At 41.7% G+C, this 25,399-nt stretch overlaps 1 protein-coding gene across 1 annotated transcript in view; it reads right to left on the bottom strand.

Annotated features, from left to right (window-relative positions):
• LOC139479113 (uncharacterized peptidase C1-like protein F26E4.3) overlaps nt 1–25,399 on the bottom strand; it is a 48,785-nt gene that overhangs the window by 10,341 nt on the left and 13,045 nt on the right. The window contains exons 2-6 of the mRNA XM_071261880.1: nt 3,196–3,262; nt 2,475–2,585; nt 1,777–2,009; nt 712–862; nt 200–362 (exon numbers count right to left, since the gene is read on the bottom strand). Coding sequence (XP_071117981.1) covers nt 200–362; nt 712–862; nt 1,777–2,009; nt 2,475–2,585; nt 3,196–3,262 — 725 coding nt within the window. The remainder of the gene's footprint in view (nt 1–199; nt 363–711; nt 863–1,776; nt 2,010–2,474; nt 2,586–3,195; nt 3,263–25,399) is intronic.

Genomic DNA, 25,399 nt, shown 5'->3' with positions numbered 1-25,399 from the left:
TTTCCTGTTGCAAACGTTATTTCCTCAACATGTACTCTAAAACGACCAAACGTGTGTATGTATCAGCAGTGGACGGATTCTGTGGTCCACAACGTTGGATTCCTTAACGTTGCTATTACTTCAGATACATTGCTTCCCTACTTGCGCAAAGCGATGGGCGCGCAGAAACTGGCTCTACTCGATCGCCTGCACCACTTACAAGAGGACGTATCCTGTAGGGGGGCGTGGTCTTGTAGCGCTTCTCCATGCGGAACTCTATGCCGCTGGGGCAGTCCCCCTGACGCTTCCGTGGTGCGACCAGACATTCGCCGACAGTGCTGGTCCTCCCGCTGGAGTAGGGGTAACAGTCCTCCGTCACCAGCCTACAACAGAAAGTCTGGCTTTACAACGACCAGGTCAAATAATCTCATTCGATTTAACCATCAACTTTTTATAAGAAAAGAATTTTTAAATTGCTCCCTAAAAATAATTTTAAAGACGGATTGAATAACGATACAGTTATATTTTTAAAACCATATCATGACGATCCTCAATAACCTAGCCGGTCTTTCAGCCCATACCATTCAGAGAAACAATGAAGCATTATTGGGATAACCAAAATATAATCTATTTTTCCAAGGTACGTCTCCCTGGAATATTAGGCAGTGTCCCGACTGACGAGGTTCCACTTTGGGTGAATCGAAAGTAAGCTATAAGGACTGCAGCACGTACCCCCTCCTCCTGAGGTAGTACCAGGCTCGGTCCAGGTTGCCCCCGGCACAGCCCTCCTGCTTGTCACTGTTACAAGATAGAATGTGTTGGGGGGAGAGCTGCTCCTTGTAGTCCCCCATGAACTCGATACCCAGGCGGTCGGATGCTACGGCTGGAGCAGACATGGACAATGGTCAGTGTATCCGTTAAGCCCATATGGTGACTTCACTAACGGAATGCATGATCTGACTTTCCTGAGTTTTCGATAAAACTTCAAAATAACCTTACAACCGGGATCAATGAGTGAGTGAGTGAGTTTGGGTTTTGTTGCTTTGAAAATAAATTCGGTTATATCACGGCGTGTCAGTTTGAAGTGGGAGGCAAGTTAGACGTGATGCAGGTCCTACATGATTACCACTTTGGCACGGCTATACTGCTAAGAAACCTAGATTTGAGATCAGGGAAAATCTGGAATTCGAACTCACGATCATAGGTTTCTGGCAAGCCTTAGGGAAGCAACTCGGCACAACGAATTGCGGTGCCTTAGACGACTGGACAACTAGTGTCCCCGAACACGATAACAAGAATACTGTTTTAGAAATCGTGTCCTGCTTTCTCCAGTGAAAAATGCTTCGCAACAAAATAAGTGAAATTGAAATTTTGGGATCTGGTGTCGTTGATAAATTCCCAAGCAATTACATGTAAATATTAGTTTTCTCCGAAGAATACAGGACAGTTCACTCTTTTCACTCTTTCATAGAATAGATAAACATCATAAGATCTGTATCCCTTCAGGGTCTCCTCCTTTAGCTAGCTGACACGCCCTGACAGGACAAAGATGCTTTTCAAGATTACGTGGATACAATTCTTTAACATTTTACAAATTTCACTCCACTTCTCAAATACGTTATACGGTTGAATCTCAGTAAGTGTTTTTTTACGGTTCATAGCTAAATTCACATATTGGCCCACACCTTTAACTGACCAACCTACATACCACGATTTGTCATCAGCCATGTCTGTCTACTCAGATAATGAAGTAAAACACAAATCATTGTCCCTGAGATCTCCGTCAGAAGTGAATACCTGTTGTTGAAAATGCCCATGATGCACCGCAGTTTCCCTGGTCTCTTATAGGGTTAATGAGTTGTCCCCATTTCTGTCGGGAGTCGAATGCTTCCGGTAGAACTTCGTCCAGCCTCACTTTGAGTGGCGTCATGCGCACAACGTTCGAGTCTAACGGGAACGTTCCTAAACGGTACTTGACGCCATCAGGTAACGTCATACCCCACAGCACTGAGTGGTTGCTAGCTGTCCATCTGTGAAAAGACGTTCAAGAGAGAGTGGACTCAGGTTTATTGACAGTCCTAGCAACATTGATCACAACCATCTGTTAGCAAGATTGACCACACAACATCTAGGTCTATACTGAAAATGGGCACTACAACATTGAGCGTATTCCTTCTAGAGGAACCTTCAGTTCAATTTGGAAATTATCGAGTGCCCGTCGGTTAATGTTTTGCATAAATATTCCATTTGTAAACTGTTTAAATTCCGAGTATCGTTTTAACCCTATTGCCGAAAGGGATACGAAAAAGGAGGCGTTATAAATTGCGCCCTCTTTGGGATTCGAGATGGGGGTCTTTCACAAGTCGTTTAATAAAACCACAAAGAAAAATACTATTTAGTCATAAATATTTTTAAAAATCACATCGACATGCTGCAATCAGTGTAAAATATGCGTTTCATGAGCTATCCATCCACCATGAGCTAACAAGCCATACCCATATCTCCCATCATTCACTGCGCGGATGAGTTCCGGTCTAATCAAACACACATTCTGACTGCAGCGCCAGTCAAACCTCCTGGGTGGCCCGGCGAACACCTCGCACATGCTGGGAAGAAACGAAGAATGCAGAAGAAACGACACAATAGTTGCAACATGTGCGGCAAGATGCATCAATAAAGTGTAATGTAAATAAACATTCCTTGTCAACATGTAACATGTTTCACACTGACATCCATTTACACCGACCTTCAACAAGAATTTCCTTTGAAAATGAAACTTTACCAAGGAATTGAGTGTGTATACTGTTTGTGACACCTTATCAAAGCACTGAGTGCATATATTGTTTGTTTGTTTGTTTGCTTGCTTATTGTTTAACGCCGCTCTCAGCAATATTCCAGATTTATGACGGCGGTCTATAATTAATCGAGTCTGGACCAGACAATCCAGTGTTTGACATCATGAGCATCGATCCACGTAACTGGCATACGATGACATGCATCAACCAAGTCAGCGAGCCTGACCACCCGATCCCGTTAGTAGCCTCTTACAACACGCATAGCGTTTATACTGCGGCATTTTATCAAGGCACAGAGTGTATATACTGTATGCGACACCGCGTCATGGTGTTAACCAGTATGTAGTGAGGTGTGATGGTGCGTCCCATACTTACACACATTGACACATTGTCAAATTGACACACATTAAAATAATCTCACCACTCGTTACAGTTCTCCTTAAGTTTCTGACCAGGCTGGAACAACACGCCATTCTTCCTACAGTTATCTGAAAGAAAAGTAACACGAATGAGACACTTCATATTCTAATATAACACCAACACCAAAAAATAACCAGTCTAGATCCCAGATTCCTTTGGGCGTAAAAAGGCAAAATAGCTGTGTATATTATGTAAATGGATCACTGAAAATCTGTATACTCCAGGTTGTCGTCTGTACAAAACAGGCTGGTAGGAGTTATCTCCCTTCTATTTACCTCCTATTGACCAATCAGAATCCACCTCTCATATCACTTACATTTTCTTCAAACAAAATGGCGACGCCCAGTGAAGACGATCTTGGTATGGATCTATGTTAAGGTATGGGAGTTACGATCACCTTAGTGCTAAGATCGCTTTGGGCGACGGCACCCAGGTCCCCGTTCCACAAAACGCAACGATTGTCGTAAGTCTATGTTAAAGTATCGTCCATTTCCATAAAGTGATCTTAGCGTTACGACTGTCGTAAGTACAAAATATAACCCCACAGACTGCCGCTTGCCTTAGCACTAAGATCACCTTCTGCAACGTGGCCCAGTCTGGAGGCCATTCCACCAAGCGATCTTAGTGCTAAGATGACCATTAGGCCCATACATTAACATGACTTAGCTGACATATCTTTGAGGAACATTGCACAGAGGAGGGAGTTTTTCGACTTGGTTATTCCGCGGTGTCTGTCTTCAATTAGCTTGCCATATCTCACGCCACATCACTACAGCAATGCATATCTGCGTCTACAAACGCTGTCACACTTAGACGGGTTTGTGTAAACTGTCGCCCAAGATGTTTGAACCGTGTTGAAGATGAATTTCGTCTTTTTGTAAGAGCCTGTTTCTCTCATTTAATATGTGCATGTTTTTCTCCTCCGCCTTACAACTGGTGTAAGCGCTCGGTCAATGCCCTTAATAGGTGTCTCATTTATATACGGTTACATTATACCCAAAATTATTTCAATGTTACTCTGAATAACATTACTGCTCGATACAAATGATGCAAACACAGTATATTTTATATCTGTTCCTGGATTTATCCCTAATGGAATATGTGTCGGCGTTGACTTTTTATATTTCAGTAATACATATTGCAGACCAAGTAAGTTTGATCCAAGTGGTATAAGCATCACTTTATTGTATGCTAACTCAAATGGTATGATTTATAGGAGTTAATGATTACACATTAACTGCCGGGCAAACGAAAGTATACACCATTTTTCAATGATGGCTAAAAACGGAAACAAACAAGAAATGGTCATCAGATGAAGACCTTAAGTTTTCATTGTTCTGGCGACTGTTTTCAATCTAGTTCTTTTTGACAGTGAGTACAAGATACGCTTGTGATTAAATTTGTTTTATAATTTTTTTCTAAAACTTATTCGTAATTACATTTTAAATATAACATTATCGTCTGTATGGACACGGGGCGGTCGGGTAGCCTAGTAGTTGAATCGTTCGCTCGTCACGGCGAAGACCCGGGTTCGATTCCTGACATGGGTACAATGTGTGAAGCCCATCTAGAGTGTCCCCCGCCGAGATATTGCTGGAATATTGCTAAAAGCGGCGTAAAACCATACTCACTCACTGTTTCGACACGTTTTCGTGATTGCCCTTGACTTTCGTTACTTGGACGAAATTATTTCTGTGATACAACTGATGAATTGTTCTGCGACACGTGAACGCAAATCAAGTCATAAAAGGATGGATTATAATTGTAGATTCAGGAAATAACCCCACAGTAACAGAACTGTAAATGTTAAGATGAATAACATTCCACGGCAGTGCACGTGTGAAACACATTCATTATTTTATCATACATAAAGATCTCACACACTGAATTTAAGACTCAAATATGTAAAATTATGATTCTTAATATATGAGAGTGGGGTCTTTGATATAAATATGTATGATTGCCATAAGGCTCAGTTATAATCTCTCAATGTTGACTACAGTATATCTTCTCGTCATGCTCGCCATACATTAACACTATTCAATGACCAGCCAGGACGAATACACCGATACACCATTGCTACACACAGTGACCATTATGTGTGGAAGTTGACCATCTGTGGTCAAGTGTTGTTGTTTGTGTGACAGTGGACGTGAATGACAGCTTTATAATGACAGCTATACCCAACCTTCCTTTGATATTAGAAGTGAGAAAATGTGAGACAGTGTGCTCCCCCGAGGTTGTCAAGCAAGCATCAAAGCTTAGGCTCACAGAGTGACATTCTTCTTCGTCGTTGTTATTAATTCATAAATTCTGAGAGCGTATATGGTATGATATGACCGACACATGTGAGAACTTTATCTTTAATTTGTGTATCAACGTCAAGTGTATATTGTCCCACGTGGTACCCATATTTAGGCATCCATGCCAAACCTTATCGCGCAGTATGTGATTGTGTCCAGATTGAAGATTGAATTGACAAAGAGAAATTCGCATCAGCACATATTTTAAATATATGCATGAAGAACAATATGCATCGTTGGCAAAATTCTCGAAAAACAGTTTTGTTTTGATAAAATCTGCAAATGGTTGAAATTCTAGTTGTCAAAACCGCTATAGGGAACAGCAAATATTTAAAACTGTACACTGTACGGATAAAACCTTGCATGATTGTTTTCTTATATATCTAAAGACTAATTTTAGTACGTGTGAAAAGGTGGGGTTTAGATGGCCCAGGGCAGATTTCGTGGGCTTACATTATATATTTTTATTAGTTAAACTTTTTACCAACATATTACACTTTTTTTTAAATCCACATGTCGCTTTGCAGTACTGGTGTGACGGTGTAAATTCTGGTTGCTTTCATCGATGTAACTCATCTTAATTGAAAGGAAATACATCTGACTTCATGTGTTACCCGAAACGGATAATACGACTATTTTGTGCACACTGGATTGTCAATATAATTGAAATCATGAGATTTTGTGTGTTACTGATATTTTTCTACATGTATATATGCGCGCAACTACCTATACCGGCTTGTACATTAAGTGTAAGTACATGTAAAGTAGTACTTGCTGTATCAGGAATACGTGAGTGTTTGCATGGTAAATCATTGCGGGTAAGGACATTGCTTACATAGTGTCTACAGTGGGTGGGTCATTCACATTGCCCTTGCCAAACCAAAATATCTCGGACAATGATAAGGAGGAAACGTCATTTGCTGATCAAATTGCTAACATAACACATTTGCCATGATATGTGATTTTAAATCACGAAAGCGTATTACCGTCAAAGACTGACCATTTCTTTAAACAAACTAGTCTTGGTGTATTATCTGACATAAGAACGGAATGTGCCAGTACTAGTTTTACCGGCACGAGCACCTGCAGGGAATATGGCCTAGGCTGTTGGGATCATTGAAGTGGAAAGTGTCCATTGACTGTCAAACCTGCAGATGTCATCCAGCCCCATCTTTTCAGCCGTGATGTTTCTTTGAATGTTGAACCGTGCCAGCCCTTCAGTGTCCGTTCCACTCTCATTCCAGCTACATATAGATGTGGCTTCGTGTTTCACGGTGTTCATTGGTAGGGATGCGGGTTAACATCACACTGAACTTTCGTTATCACGAACAGGAAAGAACCAAACGAAACCTCGAGATAACCGGAGATAAGGGGTGCGATAGGAAGGGAGTCAGTGCTCTGTGTAACTGCCTCTCTGAACTGTACATATTCCAAGTATACATTCACTACGGATATAACGAACCTCCAGGAATTATTTCATGTAAGGAGCTTCTACATAGCAAACTCCAAGGAACACGATAGATGCAAACCCGAAATAACACATCTTGGGGGAAAGGAACACTGGCTATTACGAACTACAGAGAATCTCAACACATGTAACTCATAGTGAACTACAAAGATGTCTGAATACAACGAGTTCCTAGTATATTGAACTTTAATGAGCTCTGGGTATGAAGAACTCCGGTCATAACGAACAACAAAGATATAGTGAGTGAGTGAGTTGGGTTTAACGCCACTTTTAACAGTATTCCAGTTATTTCGCGGCGTGTCAGCTTAATGTGGGAGGAAAGCCCGAAGTGATGCAGGTCTCAGACGTTTACCACTTCGGTGAAACCCACGAGCACGGGTATGGTATTGACAAACCTAGAAACATAATCGGGGCGAACCGGGATTCCAACCCACAATCATAGGTTTCTGGCGTGCCCAAGGGACGCAACTCTGCACAGCGAATCGCGGCGCCTTAGACGACTGGGCCACCCGTGCCCCGAGCTCCGATTATAACTAATTTCAAAGATACCTGGATATAAATAACTCAGAAAGAACTGAGGAAAACACGAACAAGGACGACATCACTTAATGGCCAGTTCGTTAAACCAAGTCTATCAACACCTTTATTTGAAGTTAGAGGCCACAGGAACATAACATTACAGGAATACAATAACTGATACAATTTATACAATTTCATTGCATTCAATATTAATTTTGCTAACTGTACAATAGTAGGTTTATGATTAGATGACATCAGGCGAACAAATGAGGTTTTTAATGATTTAAGAAAACCAAGTCTGTGTATTCTCAATTACGTCAGCTGTGAGCTACGAGCTCGTATCTCTGCTTGATAATACGACTGATTTCATCTCAGCCGAGAACTCGACATAACCTAATTCGTCAATACGTTTGCTGAACTCTGGATCTGTTTAATACTACCTTATGGAGTCGTATCCGACATGGATTTCAATGGAGAACAACTGAATCACGTTATAATCAAGCACCTGCTAACTCGAGGGGATGGGCTAAGGTCAGTTGTGGGGACAGTGTCCATCCTGTGATCGCCGAGTACACAAACAAACGGACAAGCTGGACAGAACATGAGATCGTGGGCAATGTCCACAAATGACGCTGCGGGAAACGGGTGGGCGTGTGGGAACAGTGCCCACTGGCAATCTGGGTCAGAAGGGGTGTGAGGATGTGGCTTCTCTAATTGGTTTCACACTTTACATATTGACCTCTGTCATATAAACCAAATAATGATTTGAATCCCAGCACGCACATTGTTTTTGTCAACCAACAGAGATACATGCATATGTTTCAACGATGGTCGACCGTCCCGGGGCAGCAGAAAAAAGGGGTCTGAGTGAGTTGTGTTTAACGCCGCTTCCAACAATATTTCAGTTATATCACGGCCTGTCAGCTTGATGTGGGAGGCAAGTCCGCACTAAAACAGGTATTAAATGTTTCCTGAAACCCAGGACTACGGGTATAGTGCTGAAAAACCTAGGAACGTAATCACGGCGAAACAGATTCGTACCAAGGTCATTGAAATCTGGTACGCCTAAGGGACACTAGCAAATTCACAAATACAAATGTTCATGTTAGGGATTAAATATTTGTCTAGGGTTCAGATTAAGTATATGATACCAGCGAAACGGGTCAGACATTGTTCCACCCAATCCCCATTTCAGCCACCTTTGATAAGCATGTGGCACTGGTGACCTATTCTGAACCCCTACTATATGCCCACTCTAGATCCTACTACTTACTCTTAATTCCAAATTACATATTTCCGTTCCATCTTTTAACACACGTCCGTGAGAACGGTAGAGATGTCTCCGATATAGATCCATTTATCTCAATGTAGACTTACATATCGGTAACATGAAAGCCTTTTTCACCTGAGAAATTGACCAGGTGTGGCCATTATGAAATGTAAATGTCACACACTTCTGTAAAGTATCACACCGCAATAACGACAAAAAAAACGTAAAGCCACAAGAATGTCGCGGGTGTCACCAAAAGTAAGCCTGGATTCCGGCGGAAAGCGGTCATGGCTCTCGCCGGTGTATGGGAATTTTGAACGAAATTGGTTAAAGCAGTGTCTTTCTTCCTCGGGAGTTAAGCACGTGGTGTTGACGTGATCAGTGTGAGGTGGCATAACAGACGGAACCTGGAACACTCGCGACATATTGTGTCACGGCGCGGTTACTCAAAACATGCATGTTGTGGTGGCACCACTACACCAACTGACGAACTGACTTCTTTGTTCTTCAGTGGAAATACTTTTTTCAAAATCGGGCGCAAGCCGCAGCCTTGACAAATATGCAAGAATCATTCATGGCTTTATTGCCGTTCTTGTGTCATAGACAAGACTACATTATTTAAATAGGCTCCTTAAAAATGATATTTCTACATTTTAAATATTCTTAATAATCCTTTATCTATAATTTGTAAAATAATGCAACTGACATTTGAATAGTTGGAGTATAATTACATCTGAGAGATTGCAGTTTTTAAATTTTAACGTGTACAACTAAATCATAACGATAGGCCCATATAGTCGGTAAGTACAAGTGTTACACTAGAGTCAGCATTATTCAAGCTAAGTATTATCCACGTTGTAAATTATCGAATCTGGGTCATTTAAACCAGTGGTTGATTGAATGAATAACGGACGATCCATGCTGTCGGCGCAAGGTGACACACAATCAGCCAGCTGGGTCTCATACTACACAGCCGTTATAAGTCGGCTCCAGGACATTCAGCGGGGACTGGGGACCCTTTCTTACAGAATCCCGACTGGATGTTTCATTACAGAGGTGCTGTTAGAGTGTCCGCTGGGTACAATGTGTGAAGCCTATTTTTGATGTCTGAAAAATTGCTGACAGAGGTGTAAATAATGCACTGCTCAAAGCTCCCCTATTCATTCAAGACATACAAAGCCATCTGTGTTCATTGTCTGTTCTAAACTTCATGAGATTTTCACACAAAAATGTCATAAGCCTTTTACAATAGGGAAGTTTTCGTTTGTAAATATGACCATATGAAACTTTTTTTCATTCCACCAAACTTCATAAAAGTTTGTCTCTTATCGGCATGCGTCAATCTAAACTGACAAGAAAGCAGATTTAATGGATTCCTTATCCTAGTGTTTATGACACGACACGAAAACTGAGTACAATGTGTTTCATCTGTCACAGCGGTGATATTGACAAAGATGGGTGACACATTTCACACTGGCGCTACCTGTCAATCTTACGCCACACCGAAGGAGAAACATCCGGAGGGGCGTTCACCGAAAAAAACCTCTCAAGTTTCGTTTTATCATTACAATAAAAAAACATCAGATTTAAAGGCATTATCGCACTGAGTAGAATCAACACAGCGAAAGTCGACGGTAATGCGAATCGCCGGGACACGGTTTACACACAAAAGGTCTGTATGATTTGTGTATTCAATGGCGAGGATATCGGGGGCCTATTTAATCCTGGGGATTGACCAGAATCCTTCGATCCATTTTTACCTACCGAGTAGATAATCCTCAACAAACACTCAAATGTTTATCAGAATGTGGCCTTTCGCCTCCGAGAGCCTCTTTGTCCTGCCCTCATGTTGACGGGCGTAATAAAGCAGCTGGGCTAGTCATTGGATAGATCGCAATTAGAATAACATTGAAGTAAAGAATTGCTTGTATAAAACATCAGTCTTGGTGTTAAGAACGAGACATGCCTCTTTAACTGACTAAAGTAGGACCTGTAACGCAGAGATGGTTCAGGGTATAATGCCCGGCTTTCAGCATCTACTCGTTTAAAGTCAAACATCACGTGTTGTCTATGTTTCCATTTAAAAAGGTTAACCTTGTATTTTCGTTCCTGTTCGAGGGTCATACTTTAGATAGCACACACACACACACACACACACACACACACACACACACAATGATGGTTGTGACTGTGCGTACGTGTATGCGGTTGCGGGTGATATTTGCACTCTTGATAAGCTATATGAATAGGAGCCTAGTGGGTTCTCCTTGTCAACTCTGAGGTGCTGCATCGTCGTCGTTGTCATCAGAGAAAAATATTACAAATCATTAGTTTTGCTGTTATTATCAGCATTATTATTGTTGTTACTACAATGTTGCTGTTATTGTTATTGCTGTTCTTCTATCATTATCAAAGCTGGTTTATTTATTAATATTAATTTCTGTTCCAGTAATATTATATTATTATTGTTGCTGTCATTCTCCTCCTTCTTCTGAACGCCTTCGTGGTCTAGTGGTAGAGCGGCCGCCCGGAGAACGGAAGGTCCGAGGATCGATCCCCAGCCGCGTCATACCAAAAGACTTTAAAAGATGGTACTTGTTGTTACCCTGTCTGGCGCTCGGCATTAAGGGGCTAAAACAAGGACTGGTCGGCTCGGAGTCAGTAAACTTTGTCTGAGTGGGGTATTCATGTTAAACTGCGGCATGGTATCTCAGTGAGCGGCATCAGTCCGGACTAGTACAAGCAGGCACATAAACACACACCTGCATGCACGTCGCTATATAAGTGCAATAATCTTGGACGCGACGTTAAACCCCATCTCACCTCACGACCTCCTTCTTCTTATTTTCTTAATACACAACCTAAAGCATCTCAAAGCGTAACATTATTACCTCTGTTCATGGATTAGTATGCCTCATTCTCAGCTCCCTGTCAGGCGCTTGAATGTTAACTGTCACAATACCATCTCATCCTCCCGGGTACCCATAGTATAGCAGTTGTTAATGGTGTGTCTATATGTTTATAGTATTATTGTCATTGTAATTATTATTGATATTATTAGTATTGCCGTTGCTGTTATCATTATTAGTAGTATTATAGCAGTATTATGGTTGTGTTTCTCAGCATGAGTACCAGCAGGATCGGTATGTACACCTAACCTTGACGTCATCAGTAGTCCCGTCCCAGCGTGTATCTGCCCGTGCCCTGGGTGACCAAGCGGCAGGTATATCCCCTGTGTGGGGACGCCCAGGAATGAGGGGTATATCCACGTGACGTTGTTACATTCCATGGTAAACATCAGTACACTGACCGCCGACGTGCCCGCCATCACACAAGTCCTCACTGACAGCCCATGCATACACAACATGTTCCCTCACATATTAACATGTATACAAGGTTTAATATCTCACTACTTCTGAATCAATGAGAGGTGTAACATACTAGTGTTTGAGTCGGTGTGGGTATGAAGGCGATGTATACCACCGAAGTAAGCATATCTCTGGGTTATCAGCATGATAAGCAACATGGGTAAGCGCCGGACACATACTCGTATAAATTATTTGATAGGTGGAAATCTAGTTTCAACAAACTATCCATGTATTCATTGGGATATATGCATTTTCTTTACAACAAATGTCGAGTTGATATCTTAGTATACTGTTTCGTTATCTCTAAATTCTCAGGAATATTGCGCTGAAACTGTCTACAGATGATAACAGAAATTGAACACTAAAAAAAACCACATGGGCAGTGTTGTAGTAGTAGTAGTAGTAGTAGTAGTAGTAGTAGTAGTAGTAGTAGTAGTAGTGTTTTCTGCTTATTAATATTATTATTATTTTACAGCTACATCCAGACGGCAAAATGGGTCTTAGAGATGCATCGAATGTGTAGGTTCGACGGCTGGACAACCTGACGGATGAAGTGTCTATGTTTTGTGTAACTATATGTATATAGTTAACCAATACAATCAAGTAATTGCAATGTCATAACATGAGACGGGATCTGTTCTGAACCTGTTGTTATGCTATTGATTATTTTCTTATATTTATTTTCTTTTTTTCTCTGAAATTAAAAAGAAATGTATTTAACAGAAACTCTGCGTGACATTTCATTTTCTAAACTTTCAACATGGCACACTCTTCTCTCTCTCTCTCTCTCTCTCTCTCTCTCTCTCTCTCTCTCTCTCTCTCTCTCTCTCTCTCTCTCTCTCTGCCTGTCATTGTGTTGAGCTATGAGGCTATACAGTTGACGTGAACTGACAGTAAATACAGCCGGCTTAAGGGAAATAACTCTTCAATCAGTCATATCCCCCACCTCACTTGCTGTGATTCAAGCCTCTCCCCCCCCCCCCCCCCCCCCCTTAGGAATCAATGTATCATCATTATTGCTATGATAATTGTGAGGCGATATGATTTCATTGCGGGGACATATAGGTGAAGACAATGCGTCGAATCTTCTTAACCTCTGAAACTGTAGACACTGCCTGTTGACTCACCACTCTACCCTGTCTAATATTGTAGACGACGAGTCTCCTGTTTCACGAATTAACACATGTATAAATCCTGATGCGATTACAACTCGAACTGGATATTGTCGAGTTAAAGAGGTGACCGAATTACTAGTAAACGATTTAGAGTGGGGATGGAAAAGGGCATACAGGCAAATGAGGTTTGACTGAGTGAGTGAGTATTGATTTACGTTGCTTTCTTGAATATTCAAATACTATTAGGTTAGATCGGTCTCTACATATTGCACCCAACCGAATCAGTCAAGACGACCAAGTCATTTATGCTAGCAACTGCACAAAGATTAGGCTGTTTGACAATATAATATACATTGATATTATACATCCACAAACACCTATGTACATTATGCCCAAAGATGAAAGTATAACACATACAAACCCACCACAATAGCCCAGTATGTGTTCAACGTTGTCAAGATAATTTGACTCTGGAAACCAATTCACTCAAGCTATCGGCAGGGTTTTAAATTGTTTCCGTAGAAGCGCCCATTTTTTTTACAAATGTTTAAAATATCACACGGACCGCTTAATCCCTTGTCCTGGCTGAAAAAATGTTATCTGGAAACGGAAACTTAAGGACGAGCTCGTTTGTGTATCCACGTCAATGTTGAGTTGGGGAATAGCATGACTTACTCGTGCGGATTTGACTCCGGCCACCACGCTTTCGGCAACTAACACATTCTTGAATGCATCTTTCAGCAACATTCCAGTAATATGACGTGGGGGACACCAGAAATGGGCTTCACGCATTGCACCCATGTGGGTATCGAACCCGGACCTTCGGCGTGACGAGAGAATGCTCTAACCACCAAGCTTCACGCCGCCTCTATGAGTGCATACAAAAAAGAAGGTATTCAGACCAAAATCACTGCATCTACTTAAAAATGTGAATAAATTATGCAATACAGTCGTAGCATTTTTACACTTTCTTCTGGCACTGACAAGTAAAAAATTACCCGCGTGTGGTCCCAGACAAGGAAGTACGTGCGAAAATGAATTCATTGGCATTTCACAGCAGGAAAATGTAAAAGTTGATACAATCTGGCCTTTCCGTCTAATGACCTCGTACACGTAGCACCGTGTCGATAATGACTAAGTCCCAAACCTTCGTCCGTCACTGGAATATATATAGGCGTTACACACAAGAACATAATTCAGGCAAAAATAGGTAACATATTTGCGATTATTTCAAACTATTACAGTGGTACACTGGCTTCTTACATGACAGCGACATCCCCAAAATTTCAGCCTTCCTCTGTAGTCTGGGAATGATTATCGACTACCGTAGTCGACGTAATATGCGCCTAGGGCGCTCTCAAAATTAGAAATAGGGGGCTCTTATTAGAATATTATTTTGGTGAGGAAAAAAACAGTTGAAAGATAAATTTCGTGGTTTATGCTGACAGCCTGAAATGTTTATGTACGACACATATATTTTTCTAGAATTTAATTGCCCATAATTAAGGGTCCATATAACACACGAGTGCGTATTGTATGCGATTAAATAAGTCTTGTGAACATTGATCAATCGGAAGGGGTGCTAATTGGGATTGTTCACTAGCCAATATATTAGCAAATACCGCCGTGGGCGCATATTAGAGCGGGGCGCTTATTACGTCGAATACGGTAATTGTTTTCTTTGCCGCTGATTGCCCACGCGTAATTTCATATGGCCTTTCGGGGATTGTATTCATGATGTATGTTTTTATATTGTGTTTTTTCGTGTGTATTTTGGCTGTATTCATGTGTGTTTACAGATTGTATTCGTGTATGGTTTGATTGTATAAATGTGTGGTTTGATATAATAGTATTCGTGTCTTTTGATGGTATTAATGTGTGTTTTGGTATTGTATTCGTGTGTTTTGATTGTATTAATGTGTGGTATGATATTATATTCGTATGTTTTGATTGCGTTAATGTGTGTTTTGATATTGTAGTCGTGTGTGTTTTGATTGTATTAATGTACCTTGTTTTATTGATGTTTCTTTATTGATAGTTTTCTGTTTCATTTGTATCCGTGTGTATTTGGACTGTATCTGTGTGTATTTGGACTGTATTCGTGTGTATTTGGACTGTATTGGTGTGTTTCGAGGTTTTAATCGTGTCTTTTCATTGAACACATAAGGTAATGCTATGTGCTGATACTTTATACTTGTCGGGATCGCTCAGTGGTTAAAGGGTTCGCTCGCCGCACAGAAGACCCAGGTTCGATTCCCTAACACAGTTCTTACTGTCTCTTAAAAGTATTGCTGAATTAATTCTAAGACCGGCAATCAAACCTACATTTCATTCCTCAAGTACACGATAATCAAATATGTAAATATAACAAAAATATAACAAATATAACAAAATCAGAATTTGCTTACACATTTCTCATATGTAATCTGAATAATGTACACAAGCAGTCACACACCTTTCAGCCAATATACACATCACAAAATTCTCAACATAAATTCAACTGCGGACACGTAAATCAATTCAACGTTTCACATCCCGTGAATGCAATAAAAAGCCAAGTTTGTACACACATTACATAAAAAATTCGGATTCTGACGTACGGAAAACGCTACTTCCTACATCGGCGCTATTCAAAGTGGACGTCTGGATACCATTCAGTGGCCTAGTGCCGCATTCGTCAAACATTTGCCAGTTTTAGGAAAACCCGAAAACATCTTAAGACAAACAAACGTTGTGGGTAAGCGCGGCTACTTGTTAACATTGTAAGTTTTCCTAGCATGGCGCGCAGCTTTCTTGATGTTCCAGAGCCCTCGTAACCTTTCCAACACCTAGCCCAAAATATCAAGCCCACATTGGATGACATTTGGGATTTATCTATCGGCAATAACTTCAGCGGTTACTTAAAGTGTATTCTGGCGATCACGTTGTCGGTTATCATGCGGGGGGTTGGGACGGTGTATGTACGTCGACTATGAGGGTGCCTCGTTACCTCCCCCCGGGAGCTGTTATCCGCCCCCTCGGGGCCTGGGTGGGCGTGGTAGACTGTTATGCCTGGTGGAACACCTTGATGTGATTAGGACATTCCCATTACTGCGGGAATTATGGTGGGCCAATTTGTGAGGTGTAGTTCTTACCTCGTTGTAACTATCAACACATTGGTTACTTGTTATTCTGTAATGAGGAACATGGTATGTTGACAACGGACGGGGTGTTGTTACGGAAATGTACTTTTACACATTGCAAGAGGATTTAAATGGTAATACTGATAAATGTTGTTTGTTTGTTTGTTTTTAAGTCCCCACTCAACACTATTCCAGCTATATGACGGCGGTCTGTTAAAAAAATTGAGTCTGGACCAGCAATCAAGTGATTGATATCATGAGAATTGGTCGTTGCAATTAGGATACGATGACATGCATCAAATAAGTCAGCGAGACTGACCACCCGATCCCGTTAGTCGCCTTTTACGGCCAGCATGGGTTGCTGAAGACTTATCGGGTTGACTCTTCACGGGTTGCCGGTAAATGTGAATTTGGAATACACGAATGTGTATTGAGTTGTCAACTTCTCAGCACTGTCATAATAAATCAGAACCAGGAAATCTAGTGATTGATAACATGAGCAAACAATCACACGTCATCACCTCCCATCCTAAAGTTAGTCACTTCCTATGTAATTCATGTACGGGGGACATGTTCTGTCCCGGAATTATCACGTCTGACCTTTGAGGGCGTGAGTTGGGTTGAACACCGCTATGAACAATCCATACCTCGGCGTCACAGCTTGATGTGGGAGGAAAGATTAAGTGATGCAGGTGTTAGACGTTTGCCACTTTGGTGAAACCTACGAGATGACTGATGATGCTGACAAACCAAGAAACATAATCGAGGTTAACCAGGATTCGAACCCACGATCACATGTTTCTGGCTTACCCGTGGAAAGCAACTCTGCACAGCGAATTGCGGCGCCTTAGACGACTGGGCCACCGACACCCCCTCGTACATTAAATTCACGAATAAAAGAGTGTTATAGATAGTTACTGCAGCTTACAAAGCCAGTATGTCAAACTCCATTTGACATTCAACATCCACCTTAGATAATCTTAATCTTAATACATGATAAATCCTGCACTCAAGAACCCCAGCGTTCGATCATTAAAAAATATCACTAAAATAACAGAAGAAAAAAAATCAATTTCATTGTAATGAAACACAAATTAATTATAACTAATAAATTACAAACATACGTGACCTTAATCGGTTGGGCTGAGTTCCTATTTCCCGACTTTCTTCCCATAGCTAGTGTTTATTGTATTACTAAATGGCGTTAATGTGGCCCTCTGCGGCACACGGGTCATTAATTGTGGGCTGTATAACATTATAAGTGTGTATGAATCATAGAGCCTGGGCGATAGGGACACAGAATTTCTCATCACACTCTGTCCGTGCACGTACTGTGGCCGACAATTGTATATCCTGGCAACAATATTCCTTGATACATAACTCATTGATTTTCGGTAAAGTGACCCGCGGCTAAGCTGAAGTAGAAAGGCCAGAGTCAGTTGGTTATTTGTTCTTCGTTACATTGGAAACAGACGCTGTGTGTTGTGTCAGGCCTTGGGAACCATGTAAACACATACACTGTGTGTTGAGGCAGGGCCGTGTATTGCAGGGATGGCTGTTTCCGGAACATACAGACTGCCGTGCCTCTTAGTTGTTGCGACTAGTGAGTGAGTGAGGTATGTTTAACGCCGCTTGTAACCGTATTCCAGTCATATCACGGCGTGTAAGCTTAATGTGGGAGGAAAGCCCGAATTGACGCAGGTCTTAGACGTGAAACCCACGAGCAAACCTGGAAACATAATCGGGGCGAACCGGGATTCGAACCCACAATCACAGGTTTTTGGCGTACCCAATGGACGAAATGTTATAGTTCCATAAAGGTTACACGTTCACATTCATTCATTCATTCATTCATTCATTCAATGGGGCAGTGGGGTAGCCTAGTGGTTAAAGCCTTTGACCGTCACGCCGTTGGCCCGGGTTCGATTGCCCACATAGGTACAATGTGTGAAGGCCACTTCTGGTGTTCCCCGCAGGAACATTGCTGGAACATTGCTGGAATATTGCTGGAATATTGCTGGGATTATGCTGGAACATTGCTGGAATATTGCTTAAAGCGGCGTAGACCTATACTCATTCACTCATTTATGTATTCATTCTAAATCGGACAGATAGTCTACTTTTATTCCTGTTTCAACAAGAACGTGTCCGAAACCTGTTTATATTTAATACAGTGTGAACATAACGTAATTTGTCACTGGTCATACCAAATTCAATTAGCTGAAAATATTTTTAAAAGTTAGTTCTTGAGAAAGTCTAGCCAACAACATCATGCCTCTTAAGCATTGAGGGACGGTCGGGTAGCCTAGTGGTTAAAGCGTTCGCTCGTCACGCCGAAGACCCGGGTTCTATTCCACACATGGGTACAAGCCCATTTCTGGTGTCCCCCGCAAGGATATTGCTGGAATATTGCTAAAAGCGGGGTAAAACATTACTCACTCACTCACTTACTCTTTAGCATTGAATAAACAAAGAATATGTGAATGACCTTTTTTGAATCATGGTCCCTGTTGTCCATACAACCCTCGTACCATTTAGATATACGTGGGTGTAAACTTAATGTCATGGACCGCCTCCGTGGTCTAGTGGTAGAGCATCCACCCGGAGAGCGGAAGGTCTGGGGTTCGATCCCCGGCCGCGTCACACCAGAAAGACGCTAAAAGATGGTACTTGCTGTTACCCTGTCTCGCGTTCGGCATTAAGGGGATAAAACAAGGACTGGTCGGCTCGGAGTCAGTATACTATGTCTGAGTGGGGTATTCATGTTAAACTGCGGCATGGTATCTCAGTGAGCTAGCGCTATACATCGACATCAGTCCGGACTCGTACAAGCAGCCACCCACACACACACACGTGCATGCACGTCGCTATATAAGTGCAATAATCTTGGACGCGACGTTAAACCCATTTCACCTCACCCCCACCTTAATGTCATGAACGCAAATATGTATAGAATGTAATCTGTCAAAATATGCAACGAAATGCCAACAGTTAATGTCACAACATGTACACAGATTTAATGGAGTTAGGTTTCGGCTTATCAATGGCAGAGTACACTTAATAAGGAAAATTGACGCAATATTTTATGAGCCGTGAACCGTTAACTCGTCTAGCGAGTATTTTAAGATGAGGTTTTATGATACAACGTGGCCACGTTGACATAAAGATACGTCGCTCTCAAGTAGGTCATGTAGGGTGAATTTACCCCGACACATTTGCTGAACACTGCAACCAATGTCTGGAATCTGATAAAACGCCCTCAACGTTGAGTATGACATGGGCTGGGGCGTGTAAATCCCTGGCGTTAAATCTAATAGGATACGAAATTGTTACAGGTAATAAGAGACGAATACCAAAGATTATTTAGCGGTAGACTTGCTATACCATATCGGACTACATCTTCCCGAGGCAAGAGAGTTAACTGACTTTAAAAGTCCAGTTTCCACCCTTGCCAAGCTAGGCTGGAATTCCTGGGCCCGATCGTAGCGCCACCAGTGGCTATTACGAGTTATGTCCTTTCTATGCCTCTCATATTGACCAATCAGATTCAACCTCTCGTATCACTCGCATTTGTTTCAAACAAAACGGTGGCGCCCAGTCAAGACGATCTGATTGGTAATCAAGATCTATATTGTGATAAAACGATTCTTACATCGCGAAGTGCATCAAATCACGTGAGCACCTTGATTAAAAGCATGAAATGATTTAGAAAATATCTGGTGACAACGAGTAAGCGGTCCACATGTTTTGCAAATCCTGCAGTCGACCGAAATCTGCATGACACTTTACGAACCGGATTTCGATTTCAGTGCGCGATTTTGATTGGACTATGCATAGACTCGTTAGTCCAGCCAAAATGTTACTCCATAATACCAGCCTAGTTCAGCAAGGGTGGAAACTTTTATAGTCAGTTAACTCACTTGCCTCGGGAAGATGATCGGACTATAGCAAGAACAGGCTTCACCGGAGTAATATGAATTTCTTATTTAATTTTTTTTTTCGTGTTTTTGTAACTAAAAAAAAGTATCAATTACCCTTTTCCAGAGAAGGGAAAACAGGAATGTTTGCTACCACAAACGGTATGTACCAAGGTTGCGTCTTCAGGATCGTATTTCAACGAAAGAAATCAATGCACTCGTGAAGTATAACGGTGTGACGAGATGAAATGTGGACTCACGTCGCGTTCAATATTATAGCACACATCAGCGTCTCTTAACGTCTTTTGGTATGACGCGGCCGGGGATCGTACCGCCGACTGGGCAGACGCTCTACCACTAGGTCTACCACTATACGGTGTCACAGTCTAGCTCCCTTCGTGCCTGATGTGTTTCGCGATACTCGTACATGCTTAGTCTTTTCCGAAACATCCTAGAGGCGGCGACGTTAGCAGATTGCTGTGCAGAGTTGCTTCCCTTTAACGTGGGTCGTTTGTCTAAACTCAAGGCTCTTCCTTGATTCTGATGTGTTAACACAGTGCTCGTAAAATTTAACCAAAGGGGTAAATGTCTAAGACATGCATCACTTTAACTTCCACTTTGTTCTGACACACCGTGGTGTAACTGAAATAATGTTTAAGGCGACGTTAGTATTTCTTACAAAACGATTATATAAAGGAGCATCCATGTTTGACTCGCTGGGAGCCGCACTTCACTGCGCAGAGAACCGATCCCTAGCTATCCTATGATCTGCCAATGGTGTGTTCGAATACTACAGTTGTTCCCATGGCGACCCATGGTCTGCTCGCACCATACATATGTCATGGGTTTCACCAAATTTAAAAACGTGCCGGCCTTCATCACTTTGGACTCCAACACTACGTTGCAACACCTTGGTGTACGTGCCGTTAAACTCCTATAATTGATCGTCACATTCCGCCATAAACGATCCCCTAATTAATCGCTGTCGTCTGCAGTCGTACTTCGTCGAAGACTCACTTAATTTCGTTCATAGTCGTAATCACTCGTCACTTTCCGTGAAACAACCGAAACCTTTCGATCTGTCACGGAAGGGGCCGAATGAATACGAAATGTCGGTCATGTCACGATGCCTGTATGTCTTATGCCCCGTGTCATAGAGAGAGTCACATATCATGTATAGACACCATCATGTCCCAATTATGTAATTGTGTGTATTCATTTCAAAACCTGAAACCGACATGATACATAATAACGGAGGTAACAAGTTCAAAGTGACGTAATTGCGTAAAATGAAAAGTTCAAACCAGTTTTCGGTTCAATCAAAACGTGTCAACTCATCATATGTACTCAACTAACTACATAATGATACAAACCCACGCCTTAATACACAATTAAACTTAACACCCCCTTAAGGTAGAGAGTGCATTGTCACAGTTTACCCATCATTGTGATGTACAGTGCCGTCGTGTTTATAGGGTCGACGGAAGTACTAAGACCGGTCAAATTCAGTGCAAAAACAAGGTTCACGCTAACAGCTCACAATGATAATTAAAGATATCGTCATTACCCCATATGTTGTTAAATCAGTATGTTGACGTTTATTATACGTATTCATCAAATAGTTCTCCACTTAAACTTTGTACCGACCTTACGCGCATAGACTTATGGCATAATACTTGCATGGAACATATTATTCGTGGCTAAGTGCTCTCATCATGTTGTTATGGCTACCCATCATAAAGACGTGGCATTGTATTTGGTTATTGTGATTGCTAGTTGTTTTACGCCGCACTAGCCACATTCCCTCTATATGACGGCGGGCTAAATACTCGAATCTAAATCAGACAAACTAGTGATTGACATCATGAGCATCGACCTACGCATTGGCATACGATAACATGTATCAACCAAGTCAGCGAGCCTGACCACCCGATCTCGTTTGTCGCCTCTTAGGACAAGCATGGCATGGCATTGTCAATGAATTGGCGTTTTCTTCAACATGCTCGTGGAAACAAAGAGAGAGTGGACCAATATTTAGTAGTCATCTTTTTTTTGTCAAAACCTCTGTAAGGAGAAGCTTTGATTTTACTATTGTTGTATGTTAATTAGTAAAAATGTGATTCCACAAAGTTGTACGTGAACAGTAGCGTATTTGTTTTCTTTTGGTTTAACAGCCTCTATTCTTAACAAAGTTTACATAATGTTTTATTTGAATTTTCACCCTTGACGTATATGCAGTAAAGCATGTATTTCATGGCATTGGTGATTATTTGTTAGTTTTGAAACAAAGGTAAAACCAGTGAGGGTTCCTCTCGCCAAAGATTACCCCTTATCTCCGTCCTTTCAGATTTGTCTTCTCGGCGATCACCCACTCGGAATGCCAACGATTGTTCAACAAACTAGCATGACATTGTTGCAGTTCCGACAGCATATATCTATTTGTGCATACACTCAAGTGCATTCTAGGAATCAGAAACTAGGAAGTAAATCATTACAAGTGTAATTTATCAGATACAATGTTTATTTAATCGTATGGTTTGGTACTTTGCCAAAACTGTGTGCAAAAATATCTTGAACGATATTTTTTCTACGGTTTGTGAGTTACGAGGGCATTGACACCTGCTGCTTGAACACACACGCACGCACGCAAGCACGCACACACGCACGAACACGCCCCCCCCCCCCCCCCCCCCCCCCCCCCCCAAATAATAATCGTTTTTAACACGAACAATTATTTCAATAGAATGAAACGTGTTTTAAATATTTTTATGTTGTTACATTAGATTGAGAACCTTCCCATTCATTGTGATTGTGAGTTATACAGTTCTCGTTGATTCTTAAATTTATAACGAAACGTCGTTTATGGTCCGTATTGCAATATTGCCAAATACAAAGACTGTTTAATGAGTGATATCGGTAATTCGTTGCAAATTAAGACTGTCGGATAAACGGGTCTAAATAGCACTGATTTAATCGGTTCCAATCATTAGTGTCGGATAAAGCCGATGGACGGATTAACGAGTGTCGGATTAACGAGACTTAACTGTACAACGAATAATAGGTACGGAGTCTTTGTATTGTTGATATATTTGACAGCACTCCTCCCGAGAGCGACGTCCGGGTCAACGGGGTCCGCATTACTAGGGTTTCACTGTGAGAGAGGATTAATGCTACAAAGATATCACTACACGGACATGAATGTTGTCATTGTTGCCTCACGACTATCCGACCCTAGAACGTTTCATCAGTTAATTGTCATCAATATTGCTAGCTAGAATATCACGTTAGGTTACCAGTCCATTCAACAGTCACGACTTGGGCAACCGAGTCTGTTCACAGTGGCTTTGTCTCTTCTCTCGTGGACCTGGTTTGAACACGAAGTCACTTTCCCTTAACCTCGGATACATGTTGCGCTGATCAGCATGATTGGATGTCTGTGCAATTCATACCATGATTGCTGTATAGAACAGTACAGCAGTACAAGCAGATAGCATCCCGTTGTTAGAATCACGGAAATTTTCAAACGCAGTTGGACTGTATGGGTCCGACCATTTTCACTCGAGGTTCGGAGGAATGGATAGGATTCGGGCGGAGAATGGATGACGGATAGATACGAAATGGATACTTATTCTTCAAAACGGGTATTCGCTTGACCTCTGATAACATGTTTGTTAACATATTCGTTTGAAATACATTTGCGTCACGTAATATACCTATTTCTCGACGAACTATAACAGTTCAACAAATTCGAGTAATATATTTGTCTCGAATGAAATTGAAAAGCCCCAAGCACCACCTTGTCATTATAACCCATCCATGAAAACACATATCTTCCCTTACACAATAGACCGCCTCCGTGGTCTAGTGGTAGAGCGGCCGCCCGGAGAGCGGAAGGTCCGGAGTTCGATCCCCGACCGCTTCATACCAAAATACGTTAAAAGATGGTACTTGTTGTTACCCTGTCTGGCGCTCGGCATTAAGGGGCTAAAACAAGGACTGGCCGGCTCGGAGTCAGTATACTGTGTCTGAGTGGGGTATTTCATGTTAAACTGCGGCATGGTATCTCAGTGTGCTAGCACTATAAATCGGCATCAGTTCGGACTAGTACAAGCAGCCACACACACACCTCACCTTACACAATAACGTCTCCATGACACCTCAGCCCCAACAGTACATGTATAGAAAACCTGGCCATGTACCTTTGCAGGCTTCTATGACACTTCTCAGGGCACACTGTCATAAATCTTTGACAGCCTCTAATAGAGCCTGAAAAATATCTATCTGTAATCTCAGACATGAAACACCGTAACATGATTATGAGACACAGAGCCGGATTGTTAAAGTGAGTGAGTATGGTACTACGCCGCTTTTAGCAATATTCCAGCAATATCACGGCGGGGGACACCAGAAATGGGCGTCACACAGTGTACCCATGTCGGGAATCGAACCCGGGTCTTCGGCGTGACGAGCGAACGCTTTAACCACTAGGCTACCCGACCGCCCCTCCGGATTGTTAAAACTGAAGGTAAATGAAGGTAGATGGTTAGGAATAGAGATATCACCACGCATATGTCCTGCATGTAAACTTGGTATAGCAGATGAACATAAGTTTGTCCTTATCTGTAACTGTTTTAATGACCTCATAGAATATTACTTACCCAAAATGTATTGTCAATATCCAGCCCTGAATAAGTTTCAAATGCTGGAAATTATCTGGAAATTGTGAAACAGTGCTTAAGAAACTTTGTAAATTCGTGTCGCAAAGTTATGTTAAGAGTCGACAGTTATTAACGCAGGTTTACCACGATGTGTACGGATGCTGTATATATTCATGTAATGATCACGTATACACCCCAGTGGCCTTCATACGAAACAAAGACTTGAATTAACAATTTCATTGTATAACTATGGTGTTTGTTTACTGCCGGTCATGTAATCAAATGCGAAAATGGGCCGTTGGCTTACCGAAAATATAGATATATTTTTTGCTAAGATTGATTTGTACAAACGTCATGTGTACAAAGCCCTCATTAGTCGGCTACTTCAAAAGGCATTGGAATTAGGAATACATTCTGTCCCGCAATCCCAACACGTGAAACCACCAATCAGAGACTCGTTAAAGT

This window comes from Haliotis cracherodii, unplaced genomic scaffold (assembly GCF_022045235.1).
Source record: "Haliotis cracherodii isolate W230 unplaced genomic scaffold, xgHalCrac1.p SCAF_4, whole genome shotgun sequence".
NCBI lineage: Eukaryota > Metazoa > Mollusca > Gastropoda > Lepetellida > Haliotidae > Haliotis > Haliotis cracherodii.
The sequence above is the reverse complement of the archived record's forward strand: the minus strand, read 5'-3'. Positions and strand labels throughout refer to the sequence as shown.